Source organism: Lytechinus pictus, chromosome 2 (genome assembly GCF_037042905.1).
Source record: "Lytechinus pictus isolate F3 Inbred chromosome 2, Lp3.0, whole genome shotgun sequence".
NCBI lineage: Eukaryota > Metazoa > Echinodermata > Echinoidea > Temnopleuroida > Toxopneustidae > Lytechinus > Lytechinus pictus.
Genome location: NC_087246.1, coordinates 20946332 through 20965645, shown reverse-complemented (window position 1 = coordinate 20965645; position 19314 = coordinate 20946332). Strand labels below are relative to the sequence as shown.

At 36.9% G+C, this 19314-nt stretch overlaps 1 protein-coding gene across 2 annotated transcripts; it reads right to left on the bottom strand.

Moving 5' to 3' along the window:
- Positions 1-12234: 12234 nt before the first annotated feature.
- On the bottom strand, positions 12235-19314 carry LOC129273769 (uncharacterized). Of its 2 annotated transcripts, XM_064112700.1 has the most exons (3): positions 18041-18207; positions 17377-17822; positions 12235-14265 (listed from the first exon to the last, which is right to left on the bottom strand). In XM_064112700.1, the coding sequence occupies exons 1-3, from the start codon at positions 18055-18057 to the stop codon at positions 13643-13645; spliced, it is 1086 nt and encodes a 361-aa protein (XP_063968770.1). In that variant the 5' UTR covers positions 18058-18207; the 3' UTR covers positions 12235-13642. The 2 variants fall into 2 exon arrangements, with proteins under 2 accessions (XP_063968770.1, XP_054766754.2); XM_054910779.2 differs by having other exon boundaries at positions 17377-19314.

Below are 19314 nucleotides of genomic sequence, written 5' to 3'. Positions count from 1 at the left end.
CGCAATTATCTGGAGCATGTTAAAGACCCAAGCCTGTTAGTGAAACAACTAATAGAGAGGTCTGGAAGCGCTTCTACACTGCAAAAACTCCGGTGTTGATTTAACACCAGCCCGAAATCTATAATATGTCCACACCAGAGAAGTTTTAAACAACACCAGTTTCGTTTTGGTCTATCACCAGATAGGTGTTTATACAACACCAATTAGTATTAAAACAGCATCGGTTTGATTCCAAACTGGTGTTGTTTCAATACTTCTCTGGTGTCGACATATATAGATTCCGGGCTGATGTTAAATCAACACCGGAGTTTTTGTAGTGTATGTTCATGGAACCCGAGATGGTACAGGCCAAAGTCATTCCATGATGCCCTTCAACTGACACCCACATTGTCAATGAGATCTACAAAAATCAATGACTTATTCTGCATAATGAAGAAAAAATAGTGTGTGACATCATCAGCTCCATCATTAATAATCCTAGAATGTGCGTATATTAACACAGCATTTCGTTCTGATCGCCCATTTTAACAATATTGCTTTCACTCAGGTGGTCCATTAAATTCCAGGACATGTATCTCTTACCGAGCAGTACTTGGCATCATCATGATCATAAGAGTTCCATGGTCAAGTTGACTTGCCCCCCCCCAAAAAAAAAAAAAAAACCCATCAAAAAGAACAAATATAGATGTTCAAGTCCAGCTCAAGTCATTTTGCTTGTCTCTCATCTAATCTTACTCGTCTCTGCTCAGCAGGGAATCGCTCTGATTGGTATCATATGTTTCGATGTGATTCAGCTTATTACCAGACATTTAGATGGTAAGCATGCTAAGTACCCTTCGTCGGGACTCTTCGATCGGCGATATTGACGAAGTAGAAGGGACAGTATACAATTATGTTCCTTTAATTTAAACAAAATTGAAAGAAACATTTCTATTAAAGTGATCGCCAAAAAACGCATAATTGGCATGATTGGTGTTTGTTGGAAAGCAATGGAATAGCCAAACTAATAACAAATCGATTCAATTTTTCGAAGGTAAAATGCACTGCTCACGGAAAAGCATATAATTACATGGGACTGAAGTTTATCCATTCGACAGTTTCGGGTTTTATTTATTATATTTTGGAGGTGGGGGTATAACAGTTATCATTTTGCAGTCGACCGTTTCTTTCATGACATTCCACCTAAATTTGAATTCATTGTTCCCAACTTCGTTTATCTTGACTCAAGGATAGTTTGGCAAAGAGAGGAAAAAGTATGTACAATAGCGGTTCTTAACCGACCCGACCAATGCCTATATGCTTTGTCATTTGAAATAATTTTAATTGTCTTGGGGAGTTTCGTTGGTGTGGCTTCATATATTACAACAGTCATGACAGTGCGAGAATGAGAAGAAGAGCTTTAACGAGGATAAAAATACTAAAGACAGGACAAATTTGGAGGGGATTCAGCAATGCAGGCCTATTATCACAATTTACTTGTTCCTTTCTTGGAACCAATAGCCTTAAAAACTAGAAAATAATATAGATGACTTTTTAAAAATGATATCGATTATCGATCCATTCCTGGATACATTAACTGGATTAACATCAAAATCTCTTAAATCCAACGTAAAGGGCTTCCTTTATACATGCTTTAGTTCAGATCTTTATTTGCATTCTTTATAATAATTTCATACATCATAATTTTTTTAATTAACCTGATTGATAAACACATAATAACAATGGATAAGAACTACCTGTGATGAATAAGCCCATTCCTTCTCAAGAATTATTGACTCATGATAGAGCGAAGAGCCGCCAATCCGCACAACTTAATCTGAAATCGTTCATCGTCTGTAATGACCTGTCACTCAATCACTAATTTATTCATTAATGGTAGGCAGAGTGTGAGTAAGACAATCATTTTGACTGCAGGAAACAGCGACCGTCTACCCCCGTTTAAACACTGTCAGCTCCCCCGAGAGACAGGCGTGAAGTGATTGGTCCATCCCGACGGGACAAGTTTTATGTTTAATATCCCTCAATATCAATTAAACAAAAATGACACACGGTGACAACAAGTAACCAGCACACCTGTTGCGGTTAAATTTTGTTATGTTCTGTCATGTTATGCATGTAGATCATCGCTTTGTGTAATTTACTATTCGACTTCAATTGACTTGTCCAGACTTAAATTAGACAATGCAATATCACCTACAGTACTGGCCATATTCATGAACATCTCGTGTTTTTTTAAAATATTATTTATCAGATGATAAACAGTCCTAACGTTGGAAAAAAGAATAATACTTTATGTATTTTTTATTAATAAATGTAGTTTTTAACATATTTATATTCAGCAACAGGAGCAGCAGAAGTAGGAGGAGGATTAGCAGTATATTGTAGTAGTAGTAGTAGTAGATAGTAGTAGTAGTAGTATGATACAAATAATACCAAAACCAATCAATCAAATCAATCCTTCTTGTCACAAGTAGGGCCTATTATACCATGGATCAATCTTTGGGAAACCAATAGATTTCATAAAGGTTTAACTTTATTGGTAATTAACCATTTGATATATGCTCGTTCTAAATGTTCTTTTTTATTCATCGAACATGCATGTAGAAGTGTTTTTGGAATTTGCAATTCTGCCCTTGCCGCATGGAAGGGTAGGTGCTTTTTAACAATTTTAATTGACATCGATTGAAATTAATTGTATACCTAAAAACATTGGTCTTTGATATGGAGATTGTTTTATGTAAAAACGTTTCCAAGAGTTCAAAAGTATCCCAACGCTTCCGGTATGATCCCCCGGGTGAGCATGACGAATGTTGTATGGGATTCTAGGATGCACATCACGTGATCAGATGAGGTATGCAATGGTATCCATACGTTCATATGAATCTCTCTAACGTAAGGGTGGATTAATAAAAGAATACTAGTAACAGAGTCATGAATTGTTCGAGTAGTGACTTTTAACAATTTATGAGGAAGTGGCACTTCATGGAATCTATTTGAATAACATAACAAGGACATATTACTATAGCGAGCTGCTTGTATGTGGCGGCACACAAAAAATAAAAAGGGCGTAACCAACAACTGCACAAGTAAGCTTCAAGACGACTACCAGATTGTTCAATGTTTTAAAATGTGTTTCCTTGATGAAAGGAGAGAAATTTAGACGAGGGCTTGCTTGGTCATGTAAACCAAAGTCTGAAGTTCGTTTACACAAGAAAGAAGTTTGTAGCAATTTTGTAAAGGACAAGGTCAAAAATGGCATCGTATTTACACCACTCTTAAAGCCTCCCATGGCCTGTAAAGGACTTGATTGTTGACCCCGGCAATGACCTCTCCTCGGAACAGCGGATTTAGCCGGACAAGTTAACCATTAAAAATCATAAATGATTGCATATTTAGGTACAACCATTTATCTCCTTGGTACAACGGTCAAGTTCAATATATACAATTTCATGGAAGATGGACAGAAATACGAGGATGAGCACCTTTTACTTTCTTAACCTGAGACTATGGTGTTATCTTATTTCAACATAAATCATTTGACGTGGGCCAGTTTGATTACTTTTAAGACAGTTCTGACAGATTTTAGCCCATAGTGGCATTAAATATGTAAAGAATTCCCGAGTTTATTATAATATAGTTTAGGCCTGATGAATTGAAAACTATTTTTACTAAAATAGAGATCGACTTCCTCGGTTTTTTACCTTCTATTGATGAAATACTTTGAAAGGTAAGGTTTCTTACAACAAAAACAACAGCAACATCTATAGCACTACTACTACTGCTGCTGCTACTACTACTACTACTACTATTACTATTATCATTACTACTACTACTACTACCACCACCACCACCACCACCGCCGCCACTACTACTACGACGACTACTACTACTACTACTACCACTATACTACTATTTCTATATACTACTACACTCTAAAAAATGAAGTGCTAATTTAGCACTTAATGTCCTTGTATAGTGACTGCACTTTGAGTGCTGATTTTCTAGTTTAAATTTGAATGACTAAATCAGCATTTAAAGTGCAGTCACTATAAAAGGACATTAAGTGCTAAATTAGCACTTCATTTTTTAGAGTGTGGGGGAGATAGTGACGACCTATTCGATGCGATACACAAAATGAATTAAATGTTTTGTTTTCCAAGAGTTTTACACTGAATAATACTGTTATTTTGATTTCTTCTTCGAGACAAACGATGCTACATGTATTGAGAAAACCCCAACAAAATTAACTATACATGGCAAATATGAGAGCGTGTTAATATATTCCAAGGCCAGGCACATATATCTTCGTAGTCTCGTTTCCTAATCACCTTTATAACTATTCCTTGTCCGATTTCTTGGATTTCTTTCACATTTCCATTTGCTTCACTTCGCTCTTTTCCACTCCTTATATTGCTACCCAGTGGATTAGTCTCCGGACTTTGAAACAGAGGATCGTGGGCTCGAATCCCAGCCATGGCGCTATTTCCTTCGGCAAGAAATTAATGTGCTGCACTCGACCCAGGTGAGGTGACTGGGTACCCGGTAGGATTTATTCCTTGAACGCTTTAGCGCCTATTAATATGGCAGCTGAGCTACAGCCGGGGTAATAATATGATACCAATTATCAAAGCGCAGTTGAGTATATGCACACAGTAACTGCGCTATATAAATGGACATATTATTATCATTATTATTACTAAGTTCGGATTCCCCTTTAAAGTTTCTAAATAAAATAATGAATTGGCATAGGGGGGACTTGCTACCGAGCTACATCAAAAAATACCACCGATGCAGACTAAAGCACCTGCCTCGAGCAAATCTTCGCTATGTCAACGTAATTAGGCCAAGTGAATATATTTTTAATAACACACAGGCTACACTGAGTTCATGAGAATGTATCGTGAGTGAGAATAATTATAATGCATGATTTTACGAAGAACAGAAGCCATGTACCAAAAGCAATTTCAAACACTTTTTCTCTTTCACTGCATATGAAATAATCGAAGCAAAAAAATGCAAAAGGAAGAATGGATAGAGATCAAATTTAGGTCATGCGATCAAAATTATGATCAATATTGTAGCATTTGTTCTGAACGTTCGTAAAGTCATTTTATAACTTCAAGATAAGTTTAATAAAACTGAATCATTTACCAATACAGGTCAAATGCACACAGTTCAAGAGGCTGATTAACATAAGAATTGCTTTTTACTCACAATTCCCATTTCAATTTAGCTTGACTGTGGGCATATCATTGGCAATAAAATACACACCCATTCGCCATACCATATGAGACGGATAATCATTTACAAATATTTTTTCTACAAATATAAGTCATTGTAGGTAAATGTTGTATTTAAAAAAATCTTATATCCCTATCCCTTGGAAACAAACTAAAGTTAGAGACTGGCCGGTGATCAGGTGATAATCATGATAATAGTCCAATCATAGTTCATCCTGTCATTTTATCAGATTGCATGACATTGTCTTTCCTGTGTCTCTCATTTATTTATTCTGAAGACAGACAGTGTCTTCCTATTTCATATTTCTTGGTGATCTAAGCAGATGTCGCGTGCAGCAGTTTTGTTTACAATTAATAGATACCATGCGGGCAAATTATAAAGAACACTGTTAAATGAACAAAGGGTACACAGATTCATGTTTTCCCTCTAGATGAGAATGAATTAAAGAACTATTTACAAATCATACATACGATCAAGTGTATTATAAATAATTACTCGCAAGATGTAGGTCTACCTATGTAGTATATATTAAGATGAAATAACATAATAATTAAAATGCCTCGGCAAAAAGGAAGTGCATACTATGTTTCATAATAGTGCAAATGAGTTATTTGGCAAACCATTCTAATCACAAAACAATGACCGGTTAATAGGGATTCTATACCAGTCAGTAGTCTATTTAGTTGTTGGGTATTACTGGTTACGTGATATATTTCAACCAATCATTTGATAGGGTCCATAATCTGATAATAACAATTTTATAACAGAAAGGCACCAAAAGCAGGTGTGACATATACGTTTTAAGTAGGATCCACACAAATTTCCAGTTTCCTTGGTATGTTATATGGTCAGGAAAATATACCAAATTCCAATACAGTTGTGCGCTTCATTCCCAAAACCCGAAGGATTATCTCATACACGGGGCTGTACCTTGGTTTTAATGATAGTAATAACTTCATATACAGTATATACAACGTAGCCATTATGATGTGATATAAAAACTATTGCGAATGAACGAATGGATTTAGGCATCTATATTCACAATTAATTAACATCTCGCGAAGACCGTCCCTTCCCACCATGTCGATAGTAAGAAAATAGTGAATGATGATCGCTGGTTATTTATGAGCCCGGATATATTGAGATAAACAGTCATTTCTTGGATTTCCGCGTCAAATTTTAGAATCAAATTTGAAGAAAAATCTTGGCCGACTTCCATCGCTATACCACCTGAAGCAAGAGTCTCCATGCCAATGGCTGCAGCAGCTAGACAGATAAAACGAACTCTTTGATCAACCGAGGGCATTTTCGAGTTAGGTGGATGTTTCAGTCAATTTAAATTTTAAAATGAAAGTCAGGGAGAAACGCATAACTAATGTCATCCAAGAGGTCTGAAGATCGCAGCCCCATCGTAGTTTAGAAACTAAATTATTCATCACGATGTCAATTAAGTCGTTTCCTATTTTGATTTTTTGTCTCCCCAAAATAAATAAATAAAAACTGAAATATTTCTACGAATATTATTTCTTTCAGGCTTAAACCCTCTTAATGATTAGTGAGTTTATTCTACAGTGTATTGCAAATTATATGATAGAGGCCCACGACTAATTATTCCGACCAAACATGTCAACATGATCAATTTGGGTCAAAAGGGACTCCGGGCACAATCGCAATTATGATAATCATTATCATGGTTATAAATAAACATGATGTAGGCCAAAGCAAAGAAGCTCAAGCATCATACACCAATGACAACAGAAAAACGAACCATGGGATGATGACGGCCTATAGGAGAAAGGAAAATGACACGAAGAAATCCCTAACCCAACTCTACTTTCACCATCCAAACAGTGAGATTACCTCGGAATTCCTCAAGGATCTCAGCATCGTCTACCAAGGCGTCTAGAACTCTTATCATAATAGCATGGTAGAATCCACTAAGATGGCCAAATTGACAGAGTTCAAGGTCTTCCTCAAGGCTTGGATTCGACCAGTCGACCATCGCCGAAATTCGGATATGACTGGCGCAAATTATTCCTTCAAGTCCAGTGACTACCATTCTTCACTATATTTCACCTACGTATCATGCAGGTCCATAGCTCACAAGCATTCATCCTTCTGACCAATGAGGTAAACACAAATAACTACCACCACGAAACATGTAAATGTATTTGAATGATTATGATGAGAAAGCCACCTTTCATTTTTTAGGTATAAGTATGGTGATCTTATATAGGGTATCCATTTTACCCAAAAGATTACCTAAATCTTCCAGAAACGAAGTCAAGATCAATCGTTTCATACTGCAACGTCGGACTCCTCATGAGAATAGAATGTCATGATCTCAGACATCAATTGGTGGGCTTGAACGAATTTGTTTATCATGATCACAAATATTTTCCATTAAGAATGAAATACAGGGTTCGACCCATCGTTATTGTAATTCACTAGAATACATCCACGGACTCTAAATGAAAATCTTTGAAAGAAATAGAGATCACAACATGACAGGACGTTTTTGGTTTAGAGAATATGCCAACATAAGCAAATTACTATTTTATCAAAACTCCATTACTTTCCATTCATTATCAGGATATTTCCAGTTTCATGTTTACAATGTTGAGTTTAAAGGTCAAGTCCACCCCAGAAAAATTATTATTTTAATAATTAAAGAAAAATAAAATTGGTAAAACGCTGAAAATTTCATCAAAATCGGATGCAAAATAAGAAAGTTTTGACATTTTAAAGTTTCGCTTATTTCTCATATTAAAACAGTGATATGCACAACCCAGTGGCATGCAAATGAGACAGTCGATAACGTCCCTCATTCTCCATTTTTTGTTTTTATTGTTTGAATTATACAATATTTCATTTTTTTTACAGATTTTACAATAAGGACCAACTTGACTGAACCATACAGTATTAAACAATACCAATTTCACATTTTCAGAGAGGAATTAATCGTTGTTTGACTTGAAAATGAGGAGAAAATTAGAATATATTTCATAGAATAAAATTAAAAAGAAATAATGAGTGGATGACCTCATTAGTCTCCTCATTTGCATACCGACCAGGATGTGCATATAACATGTATAACTGTTTTGTGAAATTAATCGAAACTTTAAATTGTCATAACTTTCATATTTTACATCCGATTTTGATGAAAATTTCAGTGTTATGCTTGTTTGATTTTTCTCTTTTTATTCCAGTCAACTTTTTGTTGGGGCGGACTTGTTCTTTAAATAATAAAGTAACTTACCAACAGGGTATTCACTAAACAGTCCATGGATCGATATGATTGAAATTAATAAAATGAATCATCCAAGGCAGGTTATGTTTATCAATATAAGTTTTCGACCATCCCAGTTAAACATTAATTTTCCAACCTACGTAGTTGGAGGATTCGGCTTTGGAATCGGACAAAATGGCTTTGATCATATTAAGAAAAACTGAAGACAGACTAATCACAACATCTTGATACATATACATTATAAACAACTTAATAAAATCTGTTGTGCAGTAAATTGAGAGAAGGTGTGCTTTTGAAGAAAAGTGATAGAATACACCTCACCTGGTTCGACTCCTTGGATATTGTCCCGAATAGGAGACTTGACACGAAGTAAGCACAATCTGCAAGATGAGTAGAATCCATGTTAGCTGTATACCACTCATCATGAAACACCTCTCTGGACTTTCCCTGGATCTAGGCCCCACACGTCCGCTTGAGTGACTCCACGGCTTCACCCTTCTCATATAGAAAATTAAGTAGATTCCTCCGGCAACTGTGAATAAAATCACAATGACGATGAATTTCCCTGTCTTCTCCCGGTTGAGGCCGATAACTGTTTTCCAAACTTTTCTTGGGATGTCAACGACTTCAAATGATTTCTAGCCTTTCGTTGACTAAGTTGTACAATGCTGGGTATTGCTCCTCAGCAACATCACAAGGGGCAAGCTCACCTAAGTACTGTCTGCTTGATGAAATGTCCTCTCCTTGTGGTCTTCTTCTGAGCGTGCGTTTAGAGAAGTACTCTCTCTGGCTTCCTGCACTTCTGAGGCACGCTCGGATGCTATGAGCTCGAGAGGACATAGAAATCATAAGATTCTCAAAGACTTTACTTATAAAAGACGCTCATAGCTTCGCTGTTATATGCAGAAGGTTCATGAAAAGCTGAAACATATATTGATGATAAATGAAGAATATACTTTGAAACTTCTGTTATTCTGCTAATATTCACGACATGCACGGTCAGTGTAAGCCTATCAAGTTCTGCAGGAATATTCTGCAGTTTTGAGGTGGCGCTGTTCAATAATACTTGTCCGAGTCATTGATGCCTCCCATGATGAAAGCGTGGTGTGTGGGGGATGAGGGTGAGTGCAAGATAATGTAGGTTTGAAGTAACTTCCTCTTAAACAATTATTGTTACGATCATACAGTGTTTCATGAAAGAAGAGTCTAGAGAGTTCATGTAAAAATATCCATGTGTTAATGTGCTGAAGAAAATATTCAGTAATATTGACTTGAGATCATTCTAATATTTTTTTTAATGCAATACTTCGTTAAGTATGAGTTTATGTGATTATTTTTGGATTTTTATATACTTATAAAGGAATGAATAAACTTGAAACTAAAAGAAGAACTGATACCCTTATGGGCATGGCTCCATGACAAGGGGTACTAATTTGGCTTAATTTGGACATAATCATGGTGAGTAGTGTTCTGTTGGATGAAGTGCGTATAAACCCTACAATGATGAGATAATGCACAAAAAAAGACCCCAACGATTCACTTAAAACATTAGTCCTATTCAAGTTATGATTTACACGTCCTAAAACTGTTATAGCATAGATATATCAAGCTTTCTGTCATTTTAAATGAACCCCTCCCGAAGAAAAACAACAAATCTACGAACCGTCATCAACAATGGTGAGCAATGTTACTCGACAGTATTTGGGAAAAATAAGTAGCGCACGTACACTTATGACAGGTTAAAAACACCTAAAACAAACTAAGTAAATCTAAATCTATAATTATCCCTATTTTTTGATAAGTGCAAAATACCAAAGTCGCCTATTTTAGGGTCTATTACATGTGTTCGCGGCGAAGTCTTGTTCTTTCTGCCCATGAGGCAGGATCTATGCATTCTTCTCTTTGTCATGCTAATGTTTCACATTCCTAACCCTGCGCGCACATCATTAATGTTAGGCATCGAACCATGTCATTCATTTGGTCAATGAATTTCCTGCATGCCACTCAATCACCTCCATTTCAAGGCATGAAACGACCGATCGTTTTGGTTAAAAAAAACACGATCGGTCACTGAGTACGGTCGGAGAGGTACTTCAGCGACCGATGCACGCTTGATGTGAAAGCACATCGTACTCAGAGACCGATCGATATGGCCCTATTCATCCTTTGCGTAAAATATGTGCAGATCATTTTGCGCACAGACAGTTACAGCGACCGATCGCTCTGGGCCTGACCAAATTTCGACGGCGTTGTGAAAGCACTTCCGATCGGTCGCTGGGTACCCAGCGACCGTACCTTGATGTGAAAGCAGTGTTAAACTCGTAACATTTTTGTCATATTCTATTTGGACCATGCGGCATGAAGTCACCTTTTTTAGCTCTATTGATTTACTTGGTTCAAAAGTTTTACTCTGATTATAATTTGGAGATTATTTCGACAGTCGAGCACGTACGGCATGACTATCATCTGCAATCATGGCAATGCAAAATCAACGTCGTGAAATCGCTGGAAGAATAACTTCAAATGATCAATTCGGCATTATCCTGGTTTAAGTCACCACTCCCGTTCACTGCCGTTCATTTCGTCAGCGGCGATGACTTCTTTCCGCTCCCATTGACTTTGTACACAACGAGCGCACACACACTGACACACACGAGAAGAGAGGTGACTTATTTCAGGATAAGGCCAGGCATCATGATTGACTTAATGTCGAACTGTGAAATAACCTTGGACTATCGGGACCGGCAAGTTTCGTCTTGCGTGTGTGTGTGTGTGTGACACCCCAGTGGACACCGAGTGATCCGGGATTCGAGATATTTCGGCGGACTCGTCATTTCAATATTCTGCGGGGAAACAAGTTTTCGGTGAGTTGGAATCATTTTCTGAAGCTTAGGTCTCTTTCTCCTCGTATTGTCTCTCCTCGCCTCATTGGATTCCACAAGATATTCTTATTGATTTTCATCCTTCATGTTTTTAAACCTGGAGGTTTCAGACTGTTTGTGGGGAGCGTTTCATCGACGCTTATGTCCGACAAAATGTCGGGTCTATAACAACTTTCCAGCTCCACTTTGCGCTCACATTATTGACAATGACATTCGTATCCTTCTCTCTCCCCTTCTCTCTCTCTCTTTCTCTCTTTCTTTTTGCTTGTCATTGTTTTTCTGAGAAAAATCACGTTCGTTTTTTAATAAACTTTTATTTATTTTCTCTTTTTTTTTCTAAACCTTCACCCCCTACTTACAAAAAAATTATTCCCAGGCCCCTGATGTTTAGGGAGGAAATAAATTTGTTTCACATTAATGAGAAGACTGAAATACTTATATTTCATATAATAATAAACAAAATATTGAATGGATGGCGTCATCGCTTGACTTACATGTATTTGCATAACAACCAGGGGTTGCCTGTGAAGTTATTAAACTTTTTGGGAAATTTAGCCAAACTTTGAAAGATCTTATTTTAAATCTGATTTTCAAATGAAATGAAAGTTTCAGCATCAAGCTTGTGTGATTTTTTGACGATTCACATGAATATTTTTTTGTTGTTGGGACTCACTTTCCCTCTATTAGAGTAAACATTCTTTATTCCAATAATAGATTGAATGAATTGGTAACTCCGTCGAGAGTTGACGAATGTATTACGTCGTTTGGAAAAATGAGTATATAACAATCATATACATTTATTTAGAATACAAACATACGTAAAAAAAAGAAGTGCATTGATGAAACGTGGATATACAGGAGTACAGATTTCCATTAAATTTCAATTTAATTGATGTCAAGCAATGGGAACAAGGCATCTCTAATAAACCTGAAGCCCCCTTTTTTTTGTGACCGTATGAGGTTTGAGGCCGGATCGAGTCAGTCAATCTTAAAGTTTGGTTATGTTTAATCGGGTGCATGATTCAAAGACCTAATCGGAAGCGGATAACAAAGTTGACAAATTGTAGGCCAATGGAACTCTGATAAGCAACAAAATTCAATCATGCCAATCCCACATTCATGCATTTTTTCATGCGGACTGAGTATTTGCTTTAGAATGCCCTTTGTTGCGCTACTCGCCAGATAAGTTACTATTAAAAAGCCAGTTCACGGTTAGCTCATGATCAACTTTTCTCAAATGACCTTTGTGATTTTTCATTAGGATAAGCACTATCATTTTCAGATGTAGATGTTGCGTAAACCGGTAGAGTATTCAAATTCTAAGAACAAAAGGCATTGTATAAACCAGGTGACTAGAATAGTACATCAGGGATAAAGTTTGGAAATCTGTTTTATTGTCTGCCTTTGGCACATTTGACTATTGTTTAGGCTACTGCTAAATACCAGTGATTATGAAGGCTCTATTTTTTACTCTTCAGCTTGGATGTGATAAAATGAATATTTTGAAAGGAATACATGAATAATCATCAAATCACGAATGCCTATGTCAGTGAATTTGAAAGCCACCTTCATGGTTTATCTCCAATGACCTTTTTCTGCTCGCGCGCAGTTTACAACCGTGAACAGGCTTGGATTCAGCAAATAGGTCTATAGAGGGTCCCAGGATAGCCGAAATAAAGAATTAGTGAGGATTTATCATAACATAATTACAAATGCATGAGGCAAATAGCGTATCATTGTAAAGCTTAGAATCTTGTCATTCGCCTGATCAGAATTTGAACCATTCCTCATTTAGGTATGAGTAATTACAAAAATGAAAAAAAAAACTGGTGGTATCTGAATTAAAAAAAGAAAATCAATGTTCGTTAAATGATATCACAATCACAGCAAATAGTTAAAAATGACAATGTCCGGTTTTTTTCTTAAATCATGCCTGAATTCAAGTAATTTCATAAAATGAAGATGTTTTACAGGATAGCTGTCAAACTTCTCGACACTTTCTTGATAAGTCATGCATAAAGTCTTTGCTTACCGTGCAAATGCTACAGGAGAAAATCCGTTAGTATGGAAATAGAGTAGAAGCATAATCTCAAAGAGATACCAGAGGAAGAGACAAGGATACTTTAAGCTTTACAATGATACGTCATTCGTCTATTGAATTTGTGATAAACTTAGAATAGCCTAAGTCATCAATTCTTCGTTGTTGTTTTTTTTCTTGTGGGACGCACTGTGTAGTTCTAGTAATAACTCACTGAAATAATTACCATAATTATGTACATGGATTTTTCGGACAAAGATAATCTCTACCAAACTCATACGCAGCCCCGTGGAATATCTGATCTTCAATCACGCTGTAGCCCCAAATACCCAGTTTCTTGATGACAATCCTTATGGTTGCCACGTAGGTCTCTACCAAATTGTAACGGAAGCCCGTTTCCACTGGACCGCGGAGACACTTCTGAAAAGTATTTAAAGGAGTACTCATTGTCAACTCCAAAATATACAATGGACTGAAGATCTTAACCGCAGCCGTCCCATCACACGGCCATAGCTCCTGTGTCGTAAATGAATTATCAGGCCTGAAATCAAAATGAAGATGACGTTCAAAGTTTCTGTAGCCAAACAAGTGGGCCGGGATTGTGGGAGAGGTATCAAAATATGAAAGGATTCCGAATGTTCCTGCGAATGTCGCATTTGCAGTGCGATTGTATGCCTGTGTCCACATCCAGCCTGCCGGGAAGCCCTGGCCCCAGTTCTTCTCTTGATGGGCATGAGCCATACCATATATGACGGAGCCTGAATGAGTCCATGTGTATCTTCCTAGAGTTCCTAGGCTATAGACAAACCAATGAATTGGTAGCAGTGGTAGGTTAGAAAGCCAGCCTTCTGGACCTAAACGGGGAGAAGAAAAAAACATTCCCACGTAAGGAGGCCTAACCTTTTGCATGCGTCAGGTTTTGATTAAGTTTGTTTTACATAATTTAAATTATCACATTCATTTCATGATTTGCACATACTAAATTAAACTATTCATGGTTTATCGATGAAAACGAAATACAATTTTCTTGATTGTTTATCAAAATCAAATTAAACTAGAATTTTAATTCGTCATGAGGACGAATTAGGTGATCTGTCTCTGATTTCATGATCAGGAAGACAATCAGCAAGTTTATTGAGATCAATACGATGATCATATTGAAAACTGAACCTTTATTACGAAGAGAACATGTGGAATACTCTTAAAAAGAGGGAAATGAGAAGTTTGGTGAAATAAGTGAAGGTGATACACATTGTACATGTACATGTCATAATAAAAGGGTTTTTTAACTATTTTATTGTGCAATATATACCTTGTAATTGTCATAAAGGACCATTTGTGAAATGTTGAAAAGAAAAAAAAAAGGAAAAAAAATCTCATGTTCACCCCTGGGCTCGAACCCTGGACCCTAAGGACGCAAGTCTGACGCCTTATCAACTGAGCTACACTATTTCCCATAGACTTTACACATAAGCACTATTTCCCATAGACTTTACACATAAGCAAATTGAGAGGATCTCAAATCCAATTTTGAAAGAGAAATACGGGCATGATCCCGGCATCTGATCAGAAAATGGAGACCACATCTGCCATAGCTTACAATCTCAGCTACAACATATTCCAAGCTCAGAGAAAACCAACAAACAGAAATGGAGATATGGCTCGCGAATTAGAGGAATGTAAAATCCAGTTTTGAGAAAAAGTCATTTCCCATAGAGATTGCACACAAAATAACTTGCCATGTTTCAGGATGATCCATTCCTTGAAATGTAAACAAAGCCATCAAATTAGAAAGAGTATGTCCTCAGCTACAACATATTGAAAAGTGAGCGAAAATTGGCCAATATTTACGGAGTTAGAGTCAAATATGCATAATTATGATGACGTCATAAAAATGAAGTAGCAAAATGGGAATTTTGCGTTCCGACGCCATTTTGATGACGTCATGATAAAATTTCGGGTCAAATGTGACATGAAATCATATCTCCCATTCATACTCTATTCGAATATGAAAAAAAAATTTGGGGTCAACGGACTTCCTGAAGAGCTATAATGAATTTTGTATAGGCATGTTTTTGCACATATATTGTCTATGGTTAGTGCGCGCGCGCGTGCTGTAAACTTTGATGGAGGCTAATTCCGTTATTACTTGTCGTAGAAGGTTGATCAAGGTATCAAATTGTTCAGAATTATATTATCGGTGCATTGATATAAAAAAAAAACGGCAATCCTATGTTGCATAGTGCCATTACGCGCGAGAACGCGCGCGCAAATTTTTGAAATGCTTAAAATGGCCTGATTCATACTCTACTTTGGTCAAAAAGTGATTTTGAGCATTTTAAAATTTTGACGCGCGCGTACGCGCACGTCGTGACCTTTACATGACCTTTGATGACATGTACAGTTGACCCTTGACCTGAAGTTAATGTGATGAAAATATGGTTCATTTTTGATAATTGATAATGAAGATATCATTGATTATGTGATTTTACAAAATGGCGCCTAGATGACGTCATGATGATCTTTTGACCTTGAACTTGTTTCATACAGATGACATGATAAGTCCCCATAACTGATAATATTTTGAAGAAAATTGATTATGTAGATTTTGAGATTTTACGCTAACAAGAAAAGGGTGGGAAAATAAAAATTAAATAAATAAAGAAAAAAGAAAATTCGTACGAAATTAAGAGTTGATCTGTCGATTGACAGATCACCTAATAAATCTGAATAATGTATTAAGTATCAAGCCTCACTTGACACTATTGATCTGAAAAGTAGTGTAAAATACTAGGTGGTATACCCTGTAGTCTGTACAAAGGCAGATCATGAGACATGAAGGAGTTATGAGAGCACAGATGGCCTTATTCCTTTAGATTTTCGTTGTTCACTGTGAATAAATAAATAACATAGGATTTATATAGCGCACGTATCCACCTTCTTAGGTGCTCAGGGCGCTCCTAAATGTAGTTTCAGTGCACAATATTTAAAACAATTATGTTCATTGATGCGTGGTTTTACCATCAAGGTATTTGAATGCTTTATTTTTGATATATTTTTAGGGGATGTGATTTTTGTTGCCATCGATATTGTATTCTCATTGAGAAAATATAACAAAAAAATTTCTGATAACCTTGCATTCATACTTTTGTGAGAGGAGAGTTTTAATATTTGTAAATAATTATCTTCTTTCGATGTGGAGTTTACCTTAAACTAAATTAAATTCCGTGAGAATATTGCTTCGTTGTACCCTTAAATGCTCAAACTCAGGTTTGTTTCCACCTGATTTTTATGCCATTCAAGAGTGCTTGAGAAATGCAACTTGATTGACTTGAATACCGTCCAGACCATATCAAATGGAGTGAAAGCTCATTCCTGCGTTGCTCAAGAAGTTAGATAATTGCTTATTTTCAGTTCTAGTAGGATTTTACAAAATGGCCGCTAAAATATGCTTTTCGATAATATCTCGGCTTCTAAATAACTTGGAATAATAAATTGTGCACCCAATGGTATCAAAATGATAAACTTTTTTTTTAAGAAAAAAAATCAGTCTTTTTTTACGAATTACCAGGCTCGAAATCACGTTAAAATTGAAATTACGTGTTACAACATTTTTCAAACAATGCGACCAGAACTTTACCCTTCATTAAGGCGGGCACTCGAATGAGTAAAAAAAAAAAAAAAAATGAGTGTCTTTGGAAAGGGAAAAATAGGAATATCTTTGGCTTTCTAAATTGGTGATGCTCTGGAACGGAATTTGAGATTGAAAATGGGGGTCTTGACCGCGGCACATAATTATGTATCATGCATTTATACTAAGTACTACCCCTCCCCCCGGAAATCAGGTGCTCGAGCATTTCAATGAATTCCATCATATCACGGGTACCCATTTACTACACCTGGTAGAAGAGTGGCAAATGTAGATAAACCGATAGATGGTCAATCTACAAAGGCTGTGAACTCACCCTGCCCAGTAGAGTCCCAGAGCAGTGGTCCAGAGAAGCTTCCTGCAAAAGTCACTCCTTCAATTGTGAAATTAAATACCGTCGAGTCTGGAGTCACGTTGAAGAATCCAAAGGGGCGTGCAACATACTCGAAGTAAGACGGTGTCTGCAACGAGGGGTTTTTGCCAGTGACCGGTTTTCCACCATGTATTGTAACCTCGATGTCGTCTTCATCTGGGTAGGCCTCGACGACCACCATAGGAGACTCACCATTGCTGCGTAAGAGACCGATGTAAGTCAGCGGAGCAGAGTCTCCTGCTGACGTCGACTGGTTGATCCTTGGGAGGACACGACCGAAGAGCACACCGAATGATCTATTGTTGTCTGTATCAGTTAGTCTGGTGTACCAACCCTCAAAGAAAGGCCCGGTGGATGGGTAGAGATGAGGGTCATAGTGACTTGCATTGCTGTCAGGGAGCAACAGCAAACAAATCACCAGAATTAACAAGTGCATCGCAGTCTTTACAACGAACCCAATATCATGGTATACAGGCCAACATAAATGTTTCATCAGGTTTTCGCGAGCATCCGATAGCTTACACAATACTTTTGCTCAAATATCTGAAAAGGTATAGACGTCCAGTATAAATGATTATTATAGAACAATAACTTGTTAAAACGTTACCAAGTGGCTTGCTTCATTGCTTAATCCATAGAGTAGAAAAGCTATCAATTTCGATCAATGTCCAGTTAAAGGTTATGAAACTTCAAACAAACTCCTATAAATTATTGACGAGTTTTGCAGGTTGTACGTGGGTGTATCAATCCCTCGAACTTAATCTAGTTGTATGCGAGTCTTGATTTGTTTTTTGGTATTTTACTTTGGGATTGGCAATTCTCTACTTATATAATCCATATCAGCGTACAAAGTTCATAGCGAATCATATTCATATAGCTCATTGTACTTTGTAGACCCTGACTGCCTGTTATCTAATTTCACGCAAGTCTACCGACGTTCCACGACCGATATTTATGTTAGTATTCCAAGTTTAGTCATTTCCAGATCGGGATGGGGCGGAGAAAAAAAATTCAAGATCGGCCGCTAGAGGCTAATCTATTTATTATTCTTTGAGTATAGGCCTACATCTTAGTTTAATAGGCTTACCTCCAAACAGGATAACGTTTTTTATATGGCACAAGCTCAAATATTTGGATATGAATTTTATTTTGATCAGGGGAGTGTTTCATCAACATTTTCGTCTGACAAGTCAGATCTGACAAATTTCCTTGATTTTTGTGGGATGAAACAGACTTTGTCCATTTATGAAGAGCTCCCCTGAGAATATTCTGAGCAGTTTCTGTCATAAACAAGGTGCATAAATTATCTAACTAAGAAGTCATTGCTAGCGTGAAGTTTGTCCTTAAATGTGCTCTTTTAAGTCGAGCAGCACCGTCAATTCTTATGTATTATTTATAATCATTTTTTCCATAATTGTGAATGGGAAGAATTGTTACTTATGAGAAATATATTGAATGAAGGTTCCAGAAATTACCTCTCCAAAATGGCATATTTCAATCCATATTTCTGCCTTCATCGATCATCCGTCGAGCTGTTGTATAGATGACTGACATTGACGTCACACCCCGAACAAAGGGGGGGGGGTGCGACACCCCCTACTAATTTGGATAAAGTCGGTAAATTAGCGCTGCCGTCGGAAAAAATTGGGGAAAAAAGGAGCGAGAAGGAAAAAAAAAAAGAAGGGAGGAAGAGGAAACAAAAGGGGAGGAAGAGAAAGAGAAAAAAAGAAAGGAAAAAAAGAAAGAAAGAAAGGAAGGAAAAAAGAAAGAAATGGACAAAGAGGAAGAGGAAAACGAAAGGAAGGAAAAAATCAGAGAGGAGGAATGGGGTAGACAATTTTTTTGATTAGGTAAACCTGTGTGTCAGACTGTCGATGTGAT

What these genes read in the sequence shown, in the direction of transcription:
- LOC129273769 (XM_054910779.2), bottom strand. Translation starts at nt 17,926, where the DNA reads ATGAAACATTTATGTTGGCCTGTATACCATGATATTGGGTTCGTTGTA. An exon ending in CTGGGACTCTACTGGGCAGG is followed by an intron (nt 14,266 to 17,376) that starts GTGAGTTCACAG and finishes CTCCCCGTTTAG; the next exon opens with GTCCAGAAGGCTGGCTTTCT.